Here is a 16,566-nt window from a genome sequence, read left to right on the forward strand (position 1 = left end):
TAAACTTGGGATTTTTCTTGTTATGGGAAACCTCTTTTATTGTACAAGCTGTCCGTCTATGGAATGCTCTCCCTGTCGATATCAGGAAAATCCCAGACTATTGATAGTTTCAAAAATCTCGTTAGGTCTCATTATCTTTCTATTCTATCCTACGTATTATGTTATTATTGTGTTTATCTGTATTTATGCGTATTTATATGTATAATATATAGATGTGCCGTGTGGTTCCCGGCACCAAAACAAAAAAGAATAGGACCACTCCATCTCTTTCCCATGAATGTCGTAAAAAGTGACAAAGGGATAGGCTTACAAACTTGGGATTCTTCATTTAGGCGATGGGCTAGCAACCTGTCACTATTCGAATCTCAATTCTATCATTAAGCCAAACAGCTGAACGTGGCCATTCAGTCTTTTCGAGACTGTTGGCTCTGTCTACCCCGCAAGGGATATAGACGTGACCATATGTATGTATGTATGTATCTAAATTACCTGTACACCGCCCAGCTGGTTGTTACTAGCGTACACGGGTCTCCCCAACACTTTGTTGAGAGCTGCATATCCCGTGAGGATGATATAGGACGAGTCCACTTGGATGACACGATGCCCGAGTCTGAAGGGGGAAGAAAGAGCTGGTGATGATTTTATGATGATGATTGTTAATTTTAAAAATCTCCGAGCATCAAAATTCTCACACGCATCAACTTAATGAGCTGCTAGTGTGTTTAAAGTATATAATAATATAATATATTGTGACGTGTGGTTCCCGGTACCAATATAAAAAAGGTATAGGATCAACTCCCATCACTTTCCCGTGGATGTCGTAAAAGGTGACTAAGGGACAGGCTTATTAACTTGGTATTCTTTTTACAGGTGACAGGCTAGCAACCTGTCAATATTTGAATCTCAATTCTGTCATTAAGCCTAACACCTGAGCGTGGCCTATCAGTGTTTTGCCGGCTCTGTCTACCCCGCAAGCGATATAGACGTGATTAAATGTATGTATGACTGACAATCGCAAGAAGCCTGACTCCCACACCATAGAGAAACCTTCAATGTGGGGGGGCAGCACAACCAACTTTTGCAAACTAACACTGAACAAACAACATTTGTATTTGTGTAGCCATGATGTTGTTTTTTAGAGATGTGTCAAAATAATTTTTATTGTCAAATAGATATTCTTAATTTTATGTTGAATAAAATAGTAATTTTAAACTGATTATTTTCACCACTATCTTTCTCCTTCTATCTTCTGTAGGAATAAATAACTTAATAACTATACTTCCTACAACTGGTGACCCCGACGTGATATTATTAAAGTAGTATTAGTATACATATATACATACATATGGTCACGTCTATATCCCTTGTGGGGTAGACAGAGCCAACAGTCTTGAAAAGACTGATAGGCCACGCTCAGCTATTTGGCTCAATGATAGAATTGAGATCCAAATAGGGACAGGTTGTTAGCCCATCGTCTAAAAAAGAATCCCAAGTTCGTAAGCCTATCCTTTAATCACCTTTTACGACATCCATGGGAAAGAGATGGAGTGGTCCTATTCTTTGTTTCTAATGGTGCCGGGAACCACACGGCACGCGTATAGTTATTAAAGTTATTCATTCCTACATTCGTATTGTATTTGTATGACTAAAATATATTCACTAGACCGACACTGATAACGGTTAAGGCCCGCCCACCTGACGACGTAGGAGCCGATGCCGATGGCGCGGCACGTGACGATGGAGATGGTGACCACGTCGTCGTACGCCTGCGCCGTCTCGCCGGCGATGAGCCCCGCGTCGCGCAGGCACTCCACGCCCAGCCCGTCCTCCTTGCCTGCTCGCCGACACACGTTCCGTTTCAAATGTTGATTGGATACATTCGTAAATTGACATTGCACACACACGTTCCGTTTCAAATGTTGATTGGATACATTCGTAAATTGACATTGCACACACACGTTCCGTTTCAAATGTTGATAGGATACATTCATAAATTGACATTGCGCACACACGTTCCGTTTCAAATGTTGATAGGATACATTCGTAAATTGACATTGCACACACACGTTCCGTTTCAAATGTTGATAGGATACATTCATAAATTGACATTGCGCACACACGTTCCGTTTCAAATGTTGATTGGATACATTCGTAAATTGACATTGCACACACACGTTCCGTTTCAAATGTTGATAGGATACATTCATAAATTGACATTGCGCACACACGTTCCGTTTCAAATGTTGATAGGATACATTCGTAAATTGACATTGCACACACACGTTCCGTTTCAAATGTTGATAGGATACATTCATAAATTGACATTGCGCACACACGTTCCGTTTCAAATGTTGATTAGTTACATTCATAAATTGACATTGCGCACACACGTTCCGTTTCAAATGTTGATAGGATACATTCGTAAATTGACATTGCACACACACGTTCCGTTTCAAATGTTGATTAGATACATTCATAAATTGACATTGCACACACACATTCCGTTTCAAATGTTGATAGGATACATTCATAAATTGACATTGCACACACACGTTCCGTTTCAAATGTTGATAGGATACATTTGCACACACACATTCCGTTTCAAATGTTGATAGGATACATTCATAAATTGACATTGCACACACACGTTCCGTTTCAAATGTTGATTAGTTACATTCATAAATTGACATTGCACACACACGTTCCGTTTCAAATGTTGATAGGATACATTCATAAATTGACATTGCGCACACACGTTCCGTTTCAAATGTTGATAGGATACATTCGTAAATTGATATTGAACACACACATTCCGTTTCAAATGTTGATTAGATACATTCATAAATTGACATTGCACACACACGTTTCAAATGTTGATTAGATACATTCATAAATTGACATTGAACACACACATTCCGTTTCAAATGTTGATAGGATACATTCGTAAATTGATTTCGTTGAAGAGAAATGAAACGCTGTTCAAATAATCACTACATAGTATAAAACAAAGTCGCTATTTTAGTCTGTTTGTCTGTTTGCTTAAGTCTTTAAAATTACGCAACGGATTTTATGCGGTTTTTTGTAACAAGTAGAGTGATTAAAGAGGAAGGTTTTTATGTATAATAACATTTATAATTTTGCACCCGTGCGAAGCCGGGGCGGGTCGCTAGTGCTAGATAAAAATTGACTTCGTTGAAGAGCAATATAATGCTGTTCAAATATTGCTAGATGATTCATAAATTGAGTTTGTTAAAGAGAAATAAAATGCTGTTCAAATATTGCTAGATAAATTCATAAATTGACTTTGTTGAGGAGAAATAAAATGCTGCAGTGCAGTTTGTCACCGCTTCGGAAGCTACGGAAGCGGCAGTTGTATTCTAATAAATTACTTGAAGGGAAATAAAATGCTGCAGTGCAGCTTGTCACCGCTTCGGAAGCTACAGAAGCGGCAGTGGTATTCTAATAAATTACTTGAAGGGAAATAAAATGCTGCAGTGCAGTTTGTTACCGCTTCGGAAGTCGTCATCGAATGAATTACTCGAAACTGAGCTTTGGTTTCAAGTAATTTATTTAGTTGACGTAACCAATGTCGTGAAACCAAAAGATATGACAATTATTAAGTGATGTTTGAAATGTCCCGTAATAATGAATAAAAATGTAATTCAAATTCAAAATTTTTAAATCACGCTTATATCATATATAAAATCATAATAATAAAAACATCTAAGCCATCAGATTGACGAAAGGAAGTTATAAAACTGAGTTGACTGTAAAAGTGAGACAGATCCGGCCTCGTCAAACTTCGAAGGACCAAATTTCGAATGACTTAAAAAAAGGAGATGTTAGGAATACCCTTAATTGTCGAATATGTATAAAAAGAGTAACGAGTGTGGAGGAAGCAGGAGACATCTGTAAGAATCGTAGCAAATGGAAATCCATAGTCTCTGCCTACCCCCAATGGGAGACAGGTTGAATGTTTCCTCGACTCACCAATAATGTCGGTGATCTTGTATCGCGCCTCGCCCTCGTCCTCAATGAGCGCCGTCTTGACAGAGCCCAGGGGTCCGAGCTTGGAGAACGACGCCGCGGACAGGTAAAGGTATTTGAATCCCCGTTCGGGACGTTCAGAGTCCACCCAGGCGACGTTGAACTCCGATTTAACTTCTTCGGCGACGCCGATACGTGCGCCGGAGTTGACGCTCACGTAGATCTGTGATAGAATCGATCAGTCAATACGAAATTGAATAAATAATACGTATAATCACGTCTTTATTCCCTTACGGGGTAGACTGAGCCCGCAGTCTTGAAACGACTGATAGGTCACGCTCAGCTGTTTAATGATAGAATTGAGATTAAAATAGTGACAGGGTTGCTAGCCCATCGCCTAAAAGAAGAATTCCAAGTTTATTAGCCTTTTTTATTGGTACCGGGAACAAATAGTATTTTATCCCGTATATAACGGGATAAAATACACAGATTGATTTAGCCTCGAAGTAAGTTCGAGACTTGTGTTACGAGATACTAACTCAACGATACTATATTTTATAATAAATACTTATATAGATAAACATTAAAGACAGAGGTCAATCAGAAATCGATCATAAAAATGGGTGATGCTCATAAAAGGCACAGGTTCGAATCCCACACCGACCAATGACAATTTCGAATACTAACCAATCCTCTCACAGAGAAGGACTCGAAGAAGGTATCACTTGCGCGATTTAGACTCTTCGCCGTTATTGGCTGATAGCGACACGTGATAGGCTGTTGTGACTTCTCGCTTAGAGATGGCGCCACAGTTGTTCAGTTTAATTTACTATTTCACCAATATCAAGTTTCTATCACTACATAGTATAAAACAAAGTCGCTATTTTAGTCTGTTTGTCTGTAAGTATGCTTAAAACTTTAAAATTACGCAACGGATTTTGATGCGGTTTTTTGTAACAGGTAGAGTGATTCAAGAGAAAGGTTTTTATGTGTGGCGCCATCTCTACGCCACTCGTCAACAACATCAAATCGCACAACAACTGTCAATCATCTCGAAGAAATCGACGCGCTCAGCCAATAGCAGCGAAGAACCCAAATCGCGATTTCAGAGATTTCACGGATTGGAGCTATATATACAACATCGTCTGTCGCGCGGTTCCCCAGGCATTAGACTAGCCTGGCGGGAGATCTTCCCTTTGGTGGCGGTCGAGCCGAATCATCACTCCCGCTACATATGTATAATAACATTTATAATTTTGCACCCGTGCGAAGACGGGGCGGGTCGCTAGTCTTATATAAAAATAACTCCATATAAACTCACCCTTGGTATTTTAAGCTCTCTCGCGTACTGAGATGCTTTGTAATACACCCAATCCTCTTGGGGTCCAAACGAGCCCATGTAGTGGGTGAGGTCGTTCGCTATCAGGACGATGTCGCGGCCCTCGGGGCATTCCGGGGTGAACAGGGTCAAACGCCATGCTACCATGCCCACCTAGAAACAAATATTATATTCATTTAATCATTCATATAATGTGCCTTGTGGTTCCCGGCACCAATACAAAAAAATGTCGCCTTTTATGACACCCACGGGTAGAGATGGACTACTTCCGAAGTTACGGACATTAGTTTTAATACCAACCGATGCTCTTACGGTGAGGGATAACATCGTGAGATAACCTGCACATTCAGACAACTGGATGTGTAACCATGATCGAACCAATACGTGTTTAGGTTCCCCTGCAAAGGTTGCGGAGGTCAGACGGGAGTCGCTTCGTGTGAAAACCTGACTCACCCAATCCAGGGTCCATGGTCAAAGGCGCACCCCGGGCTCCTCTCCAGAGTGGTGAGGATGCGACCGGGACTAAAGCCAAGCGGAAGAAGAGTCCGCCGTGACGCAGATAAATAAATAAATAAATACATACGGGACAAATTACACTGATCGAGTTAGCCTCGAAGTAAGTTCGAGACTTGTGTTACGAGATACTAACTCAACGATACTGTGTTTTATAATAAATACTTATATATAGATAAACATCCAAGACCCAGGCCAATCAGAGAAAGTTCGTTTCTCATCACGCCCTGGCCGGGATTCGAACCCGGGACCTCCGGTGTCACAGGCAAGCGTACTACCGCTGAGCCACAGAGGCCGTTACTTATATAGATAAACATCCAAGATGGACGCACTTCTACCGCAAGACAAAGGTAATTACGATTTTGTTTTTTTGGACTTACAGTGTTCTGTCCTGGTAACCTGGTCACCTCCACCACTCTCCTCTCGCCGTCAGACTCCACCACCAATTCCACTGACGACATCACCACATCTGGGGGGGGACCTGTTAGGAGAAATTAAAAGTTTTCACACACAAGAGATATTACAAACAACATACATACATCCTACTACTATTATAAAGGCGAAAGTTTGTATGGATGTATGGATGTTTGTTACTCTTTCACGCAAAAACTACTGAACCGATTACCATGAAATTTGGTATGTAGGTAGCTGAAGACCCAGAATAACACATAGGCTACTTTTTATCCCAGAGTTCCCGCGGGATTGATAGGGTTTCCATGCGGACGAAGTCGCGGACGGCCTCTAGTACATATATATATATCTACTATCGTGGCACTTTGAGTTATAAAGGCAACCATTTTTCTTGCAGAGACACCTTTTTGACATTGGTCGGAACAATTTTTAACTGGCTCTCTTCGAAAAAACGCGTGTTGTCTAGACAGAACTCGTTTTAACTGATATTTAATTTTGAGCATTAGTTAATTCTAGTTTTAACAAAGGCATTTAGTAAAAACTAGTTCTAACTAGGGAAAACGCGTTCTAACTAAAAACTAGTTTTAACTGTAACACATACATACATACATAAAATCACGCCTCTTTCCCGGAGGGGTAGGCAGAGACTACCTCTTTCCACTTGCCACGATCTCTGCACACTTCCTTCGCTTCATCCACATTCATAACTCTCTTCATGCAAGCTCGGCGGTTTCGGGTACTCCTGACCTGACTCTTTACCAGGACGTGGAAAGATTAGTCTGTGCCTACTCTCTTCAAAAAAGCGTGATTTTGTATGTATGTTTGTATGTCACTATCACTACATAGTATAAAACAAAATCGCTATTTAGTCTGTTTGTCTGTATGCTTAAATCTTTAAAATTACGCAACGGATTTTGATGCGGTTTTTTGTAACAGGTAGAGTGATTCAAGAGGAAGGTTTTTATGTATAATTTTTTCCGAATTTTGCACCCGTGCGAAGCCGGGGCGGGTCGCTAGTATGTAATAAACTTTCATCAAAATCAATACTTACCATCAACACTTCCCTCGTCGATACATTCGCGCCATCTTTTCTCCACCGTCTGCCTGAACATGTCCGGTATATCGTACACGTATGTTGTGCCTTGCGATGTCGCCTGGAGAAATATATAATATAGTTACGTCTATATACCTTGCGGGGTAGACAGAGCCAAGAATTAGTCGAAAAGACTGATAGGTCCGTTCGGCTATTTGGCTTGTTGATAGAATTGAGATTTATATAGGGAGAGAAATATATATACATATATGTCCGGTATATCGTACACGTATGTGGTGCCTTGCGATGTCGCCTGGAGAAATATATACATATACATACATACATACATATAGTTACGTCTATATCCCTTGCGGGGTAGACAGAGCCAACAGTCTTGAAAAGACAAAGGCCACGTTCAGCCGTATGGCTCAACAATACAAGTACCATTCAAATAGTGTAACTAATAGTGTGTCACTAGGCATTATGTACCTTACTTCAAACTTACCAAAAATCGCTTCTGTTGCAAATAATCCTTTGTGACATACGGTGTTGATATTGGCAGACCGTGCATGGGGCCCTGCCGGGAACCGAACGAGTGAAACATAATCTGGAAAATTACACAAAAAAATTATTACATACATATGTACATATAGTCACGTCTATATCCCTTACGGGGTAGACAGAGTCAAAAGTCCCGAAGAGACTGAATGGCCACGTTCAGCTGCGTTCGGCTTAATGATGGAATTGTGATCCAAATAGTGACAGGTTGCTAGCCCATCGCCTAAAAAAAAAGGATCGCAATTTTATAAGCATATCCCTTGGCGAAGCTAAGGGCGAAGAGATGGAGTGGTATTATTCTTTTTTGTATCGGTGCCGGGAACCACACGGCACTCTTTAATTGTAGTCGGTCAAATGACACTCACCACACCAGTCCTGGGATCAGACACCTCCTCATACGTGTACACGTCCAGGGAGTATCCGGATCCGTTTGATAGGCAGAGCCTCACGTTCTTCGTGGGCGCTCCCGGTCCTGAGGGGATGGTGCAAACATTAGGGTATGTAATGAGTCGCTCGATGACCACGGAATATTGTAACATGATTCGAAATGTCACAGATAAAATAAAGGTACGTTACGTGCGCGTTTCACTACAAAGTATAAAACAAAGTCGCTATTTTAGTCTGTTTGTCTGTATGCTTAAATCTTTAAAATAACGCAACGGATTTTGATGCGGTTTTTTGTAACAGGTAGAGTGATTCAAGAGGAAGGTTTTTATGTATAATAACATTTATAATTTTGCACCCGTGCGAAGCTGGGGCGGGTCGCTAGTAATAAATATAAATATACACGGGACAAATTACACAGATCGAGTTAGCCTCGAAGTGAGTTCGAGACTTGTGTTGCGAGATACTAACTCAACGATACTATATTTTCTAATAAATACTTAAATAGATAAACATCCAAGACCCGGGCCAATCAGAAAAAGGTCTTTTCTCATCGTGCCCTGGCCGGGATTCAAACCCGGGGCCTCCGGTGTCACAGACAAGCGTACTACCAGACAAAGCCCTTCTTTTAATACCTGTGTAATTCATTAATAGTATAATTACTAACGTAAAAGCCTTTCAACACATTGAAATTGAAATATTTTATATATTAAACGAGTTTTTATTTAGTAATTATAATATCATACATACATACATAAAATCACGCCTCTTTCCCGGAGGAGTAGGCAGAGACTACATCTTTCCACTTGCCACGATCTCTGCATACTTCCTTCGCTTCATCCACATTCATAACTCTCTTCATGCAAGCTCGCCGGTTTCGAGTTTGTGTAGATAGAAAACAGTAGGTATTAATCGAATCATCATCATCATTCATGTTTTATAATGTAGACAATGTGCATTCGTCCATGATTTAGATTTAAGACATCTATATTTGTATATTGTCGTCCGATGAAAATGCTGCAATGTAGTTTGTTCCGCCGCTTCTTCTACACATGCGCTTTGGAAGCGGTAGTAGTTTATAATTAGATTTAAGTGATGTGACGTCAATAAGTGATATCTTGTATCCAATTTTGAAAATAAATCTATTCTATTCTATTCTAATCAAATCGAGAATCGGTCGAGCCGTTTCGGAAAAGTACGGCAACGAAGATGTGTGACACGAGAATTTTATAGCATATTATATAGATTAAGAGGAAACGAAGACACTAGAATTTTATAGCATACTAGCTGTGCCCGCGACTTCGTCCGCGTGGTAAAGTAATTTTGGGCATCATTGAAGCACTCAAATATGAATAAGTTTCCCCGTTTTTTTTCACATATTCCATTATTTCTTTTTTCTTAATAGTTGCAGCGTAATTTTATATAGCCTAAAGCCTTCCTCGATAAATGGTCTATTTAACGCAAAAAGAACTTTTCAATTTGAACCAGTAGTTCCTGAGATTAGCGCGTTCAAACAAACAAACTCTTCACCTTTATAATATTAGTATAGAAGATTTGAAAGAAAAAAATCTAGGTTTTCTCACCGATTCTGAGCGTGAACCTGATTTCCGCCTGCAGCACCCTCAGTTTCCACAACCTTGGACCGTAACGCATCACCATACCCAGCACTGACTCTTCGATCTGTGAACATATTTAGATAGATATATCCCTTGCGGGGTAGACAGAGCCAACAGTCTTGAAAAGACTGATAGGCCACGCTCAGCTATTTGGCTTAATGATAGAATTGAGATTCAAATAGTGACAGGTTGCTAGTCAATCGCCTACGGCACTAGAAGAATAACAAATTTAGATAGCATACATACATATGGTCACGTCTATATCCCTTGCGGGTAGACAGAGGCAACAGTCTTGAAAGACTGATGAGCCACGTTCAACTTGGCTTGATGACAGAATTGAGATTCAAATAGTGACAGGTTGCTAGTCCATCGCCTATAAAAGAATCCAAAGTTTATAAGCCTATCCCTTAGTCGCCTTTTACGACATCCATGGAAAAAAGATGGAGTGGTCCTATTCTTTTTTCTACTAGCACCGGTAACCACACGGCACTAGTAGAATAACAAAAATTTAGATAGATAGCATACATACATATATGGTCACGTCTATATCCCTTGCGGGGTAGACAGAACCAATAGTCTTGAAAAGACCGAATGGCCACGTTCAGCTATTTGGCTCAATGATAGAATCGGGATTCAAATAGTGACAGGTTGCTAGTCCATCGCCTAAAAAAGAATTGCAAGTTTATAAGCCTATCCCTTAGTCGCCTTTTACGACATCCATGGGAAAGAGATGAAGTGGTCCAATTCTTTTTTCTACTAGCACCGGTAACCACACGGCACTAGTAGAATAACAAAAATTTAGATAGATAGCATACATACATTTGGTCACGTCTATATCCCTTGCGGGGTAGACAGAGGCAACAGTCTTGAAAGACTGATGAGCCACGTTCAACTTGGCTTGATGACAGAATTGAGATTCAAATAGTGACAGGTTGCTAGCCCATCGCCCGAAATACATAAATATCCCAAGTTATATATAGCCTTAGTCTGCTTTTACGACATTCATGGTAAAGAGATGGAGTGGTCCTATTCTTTTTTGTGTGCCGTGTGATTACCGGCACTAGTAGAATCCACTTGTTATAAAGTATGCCGTGTGGTTACCGGCACTGATAGAATTCACTTGTTATAAAGTAGACATTATGTACCTTGGCCGGATCCATGATGACCGTGGGTCCGAAGTTCAAGAATATGTGGTTGCAGTCCGTCCTTTTGGCCAGGGGGTGGGAAAAGGCGACCTCCAATTCGTCCATTGCTTCTAGCAACACCCTGTGTATAAAAAGAAATAGTATTTTACTTAAGGGGAATTACTTAAGGGACTATTTTTGTTAAAAGACTGGAAGAGATTGAATACGCATTATTCAATCTCTTCCAGGCCGAGATGAGACGAGACCGCCTTTTGTACATAACCTTAATATAAGTTTAGGTTTTTTTTACTTAAGTGTAACAGTAGAGTAACGAAAGCGTAACGATAGTATAAGAAGAGTCTATATAGAGTTAAGATGAAGCGAAGGAAGTATGCAGAGATCGTGGCAAGTGGAAAGAGGTATTCTCTGCCTACCCCTCCGGGAAAGAGGCGTGATTCTATGTATGTATGTATGTATAAAGAGTTTCTCTTAAATGATTTTAAGTATATATTCAATAACTCGTGATAATAATATATTATATGAAAGTTCAAATTCATAAAATGTAACATCTTTTCAAGAAAATTCCGAAGCTAAAAATTCAATATAAATTTGTGAGCACCTGTTTGTTGGTTAATTTGGTTTGTTACACACTACAGTCCCAGGTTCAAAGTTAAACTTGCCTTTCACCCTCGTTCTGTAGATATTCGAACGACGCCTCCTTGGTGATGAGATCCTGGTGCCTGATGATGGAGCGGATGAAGAACCGGTAGTCGGTCACCTCTTGACCTTTCTTCACCTGCAGACGAAATAAATGTAAGTTTTGTGACACCATTTTTTTCAACTGTCTGCATAACGTGCATTATTTATTTGTTTGTTTGTTTGTAATATCTTTATTGCATAGAAATTCACACAGTAACAAGAAAATAGGACAAAGTTATAAAATAAACAATTCACTAGCAATGGCGGACTTATCCCATAAAGGGATCTCTTCCAGTCAACCGGCAAAACAATAAAGGAACTAGATAATTCAGTAAAAAGCGGAAAGTCACTGTGTTTTTAGCAACAATATAATAATTGCAAAAATATAATTTATTTTATTAGATTAGTTAAAATTTATATTGTTATTTACTACACAAAATTTAATTAACTTGCTCTTATAAACAAACTGAGTAGAAGAGTGGCTAAAAGAGTTGATTAAAGGGTCGGTAAAAGAGCCCATACAAGAATCAGCAGAAAAGTTGATAAAAGATCCTATTGAAGAGCCTATAGAAGAGTTGATAAAAGAGTCAGTAGAAGAACTCATAGAAGAGTTAATAAAATAGTCGGTAGAAGAGTTGGCAGAAGAGTCGGTACAAGAGTTAATAAAAGAGTCGGTAGAAGAGTTGGTAGAAGAGTCGGTACAAGAGTTAATAAAAGAGTCGGTAGAAGAGTTGGTAGAAGAGTCGGTACAAGAGTTAATAAAAGAGTCGGTAGAAGAGTTGGTAGAAGAGTCGGTACAAGAGTTAATAAAAGAGTCGGTAGAAGAGTTGGCAGAAGAGTCGGTACAAGAGTTAATAAAAGAGTCGGTAGAAGAGTTGGTAGAAGAGTCGGTACAAGAGTTAATAAAAGAGTCGGTAGAAGAGTTGGTAGAAGAGTCGGTACAAGAGTTAATAAAAGAGTCGGTAGAAGAGTTGGCAGAAGAGTCGGTACAAGAGTTAATAAAAGAGTCGGTAGAAGAGTTGGTAGAAGAGTCGGTACAAGAGTTAATAAAAGAGTCGGTAGAAGAGTTGATAGAAGAGTCGGTAGTAATATTCTACAGGGTGACTTTTAATTCAACTGCATAAATTTAACTGTTAAGTTTACTCATTTAAAGGATATTAAAAAACGTTAAAAGAAAATTATCGGTTCATATTTCAGAAAGTACGAAAAAAAATAAAAGTATCAAAATCCACGATCCTAAATACGTCATATCACCCCGGCCGGCGGAAAAGCGACGAGTAAGATTCAGAGGTCAACGACACAATTCATGCAGCTGAGCGATCTCGACAACTCTGTACTTTACTTGATCTTGATACTAGAAAAATAATTTATTTTTCAGACATTTATTTACATGTTTTGTTTTAATTTCTTTTTGTAGTATTGGTCTTTAATAAAGCGTGTGACGTAGTTTTTGAAGGTTTTTTAAATGTGAAAATGATGACGTTTAATTTAAATAAAAATAGGCTCAAACGGTTCAGAAGCATGGGTATAGTCTATGTTTAAAAGGATGCAGTTGTTTTAAATGTCACCCTGTATAGAATAGATACTTAATTGAAGAGTTAGTTAAAGATTTGGTAGAAGTCTAACCTTGGCCTTCCCCAGGTACAGGTGCATCTTCTGATTGCTGGTGGGCAAAGCCTCCAGCTCGTAACTCCTCATCCTGTACAGTTCCAGCTGGAAGGCTGAAGCCGGCTCCAGGTGGCGGTAGATCGTGTCTTCTGTGAAGTCGTTACGGGCGCGGTACGTGAAGAACTTGGGGAATTGACGCCTGGAAGTTGAATTAATAGTAAGTCTAAATAAAAAAGGTATAAAAGCGGACAAAGATATGTTAATATAACAGAATATGCTGGTGCTTCTATAATTGTAAATTTACATACGGTGAAAATGCTGCAGTGTAGTTTGTTCCTGTTGCTACTTCATGCGCTTTGGAAGCGGCAGTAGATATAAGTAGATTTAAGTCATGTTACGTCAATAAGTGAAACCTTGTATTAAATTTTGAAGCTCAAGCTTGTGTGCTTATATGTGTCATTCATCATCAATTGTCTCAAGTTGTTTCTCACTATAAATTTTTCAGGCATTTAGTCAATCAACATACATACATATGGTCATATTGGTCATGTCTATGTCCCTTGCGGGGTGAACAGAACCAACACACTTGAAAAGACTGAATGGCCACGTTCTGCTGCTCGGCTTAATAATAGATTTGAGATTCAAATAGTGACAGGTTGCTAGCCCGTCGCCTAAAAAAGAATCCCAAGTTCGCAAGCCTATCCCTTAGTCGCCTTTTACGACATCCATGGAAAAAAAGATGAAGTGATTCTATTCTTTTTTTGTATTGGTGCTAGGAACCACACGGCTTACTTAGCCAATCAAACTTACTTGATAAGCGACATGAAGGTGATTCTTCTGATCCTCTTCTGCTGTAACTCTTGCCTGTGCGCCCGACAGAAGTTACCGAAACGCCTCGCGACTTGAGCGTCATCAGATTCTCCATTATCGCGAATACTTATCATCAGTATGTGTATCGGTTCTAGAGGCTGGAAGGGAATTCAAATTTTATAATTGATAGACTCATTCATATTATCACGTCTATATAACCCTTGCGGGGCAGACAGAGTGAGTAGTCTTGAAAGACTGAGTGGTCACGTTCAGCTGTTAGGTTTAATGATAGTATTGAGATTAAAATTGCGACAGGTTGCTAGCCCATCGCCTATAAGAAAAATGCTATAATATTTGTAATAAAAAGCCTCAACCAAATCCGAACGTCAGGCAAATTATCTTAGTTTATACATACATACATTATATTAAATCACATCATTTCCCGGAGACCACATCTTTCCACTTGCCACGATCTCTGCACACTTCTTTCGCTTCATCCACATTCATAACTCACTTCACGCAAGCTCGGCGGTTTCGGGTACAAAAAATTCAAAATTTTTATACATTATTATAGGATACTTCATAACGCTTAATAATTGTCAAAACGTTTGGTTTCACAACGTTGGTTGACGTCTAATAAATTACTTTAAACTACACTTGACCTTTTGCCAGGACGTCCATAATTTGATCAAGAGACGTTCGTCTAAGCCTTATATATATGTACGCCATAGCAACGGTTGCCATGGTTTGTTTAGTTAGGAAAAAAAATGTCAGTAATAATTTTTATTATCAAATACCAATATTTCATTTTATTTCCATAATAATAATAAATAATAAATAGCCTTTATTCGCTGACTTTGTACATTGTTATTTCATTACACAGAATAAGCTGATGAGGAAGAAGCGTGTTTTCTTCATGCATCAGCAACCATTTGTTGGTTAGGTTGTCCATTGACACAGGCCTCCCCCATCGCCTTCCACTCATTCCCATAATACAGTATTTTAAATTTGATTATTTCTCTCCTCTCATCTCCTACCGTCTCCCGTAGTGAATAACGTAACTTTTCAACTATAATCCTACATACATACATACATATGGTCACGTCTATATCCCTTGTGGGCTAGACAGAGCCAACAGTCTTGAAAAGACTGAATGGCCACATTCAGCTATTTGGCTTAATGATAGAATTGAGATTCAAATAGTGACAGGTTGCTAGCCCATCGCCTAAAAAAGAATCCCAAGTTTGTAAGCCTATCCCTTAGTCGCCTTTTACGACATCCATGGGAAATAGATGGAGTGGTCCTATTCTTTTTTGTATTGGTGCCGGGAACCACACGGCACTATAATCCTACATTAAAAAAAATTATAATCTTACCACATCTTCGACGTCGGCCGCTTTGTAATCGGCTCCCACGTTAATACTAGTGCTGTCCCGGCTTTCGCTGCCGTCTTGCAACGCTTGGAGGTCCTGAGGCGATCAATCAAATTATTATTCGTAAATTATCAATGTAGAGATATAAATGTTAAAAGAGGTTTTATGTAGGCGAGGCGGATCAGAACCTACTGGACGAACTGGTCGGACTTAAAGGCGACCAGGGATCCAGTGCTGTGGTGACACTTTCTCATGCTAAACACGCTCTTCATTAAGCAGATAAGAGTACAAAAGGCACTAAAGTCTGAGACTCCCGACTTCTTCTCAAGGGAATTTCTTGAGAAGAAGTCGGGAGGCGACCGGGATAACTCTCTCGTGCTAAGCGCCGAGTTTTTTTCAATTTTCTCACACCCCTCACCTCCACCAACCAAAGACACTCCTGTTAACGGTGACATTCTCAGTCCAGGTACACTCACCTTATTACCCAGGAGCTGTTCGTCTACCAGGGAAAATACTTACATCAGGACGACCCTATACAAAAGCATTCTCAGTCCGGGTAGACTTTCTCAGTCCGGGCAGACTCACGTTATTACCCAGAAGCTGTTCGTCTACCAGGGAAAATACTTACATCAGGACGACTCTATACAAAAGCTAGTTAGAAAAAAACGAATTGCCTCACCTCTCTTCTGACGTTGGCGGAGCTGGCGAAGTCGTGCACCAGGTCCAGCAACTCATCAGCGTACTGGACGAAGTGGTCGAAGGACTCGAAGGCGGCCAGGGCTCCGGTGCGGTGGTGACACTATCACATGCTAAACACGCTCTTCATCAAGCAGATAAGAGAGTACAAAAGACACCAATGTATCTGATCTCTCCACTTTTGAGTGATTTCTGAGCCACCCGACTTCTCCTCAAGGAATTCGCGACCGGGACACCTCTCTCGTGTGCTTAGCGCCGAGTTTTTTCAATTCTCTCACACCCCTCACCTCCACCAACCAAAGACACTCCCGTTTACGGTGACATTCTCAGTCCAGGTACACTCACCTTATTACCCAGAAGCTGTTCGTCTACCAGGACAAATACTTACAGCAGGACGACTCTATACAAAAGCATT

At 40.0% G+C, this 16,566-nt stretch overlaps 1 protein-coding gene across 3 annotated transcripts in view; it reads right to left on the reverse strand.

The window, feature by feature from the left end:
• Nucleotides 1–16,566, reverse strand: part of LOC106131003 (acetyl-CoA carboxylase) — an 88,737-nt gene that overhangs the window by 12,892 nt on the left and 59,279 nt on the right. For all 3 annotated transcript variants that reach the window (XM_013329969.2, XM_060952958.1, XM_060952957.1), the window contains 14 exons: nt 15,459–15,551; nt 14,083–14,240; nt 13,291–13,471; nt 11,646–11,761; nt 10,987–11,107; nt 9,809–9,905; nt 8,207–8,313; nt 7,789–7,890; nt 7,302–7,404; nt 6,220–6,320; nt 5,309–5,479; nt 3,991–4,210; nt 1,696–1,834; nt 490–610 (listed from right to left, as the gene is read on the reverse strand). In XM_013329969.2, the coding sequence (XP_013185423.1) occupies nt 490–610; nt 1,696–1,834; nt 3,991–4,210; nt 5,309–5,479; nt 6,220–6,320; nt 7,302–7,404; nt 7,789–7,890; nt 8,207–8,313; nt 9,809–9,905; nt 10,987–11,107; nt 11,646–11,761; nt 13,291–13,471; nt 14,083–14,240; nt 15,459–15,551 (1,830 nt within the window). The remainder of the gene's footprint in view (nt 1–489; nt 611–1,695; nt 1,835–3,990; nt 4,211–5,308; nt 5,480–6,219; nt 6,321–7,301; nt 7,405–7,788; nt 7,891–8,206; nt 8,314–9,808; nt 9,906–10,986; nt 11,108–11,645; nt 11,762–13,290; nt 13,472–14,082; nt 14,241–15,458; nt 15,552–16,566) is intronic.

The sequence above is a fragment of the Amyelois transitella genome, chromosome 30 (assembly GCF_032362555.1).
Source record: "Amyelois transitella isolate CPQ chromosome 30, ilAmyTran1.1, whole genome shotgun sequence".
Lineage (NCBI taxonomy): Eukaryota > Metazoa > Arthropoda > Insecta > Lepidoptera > Pyralidae > Amyelois > Amyelois transitella.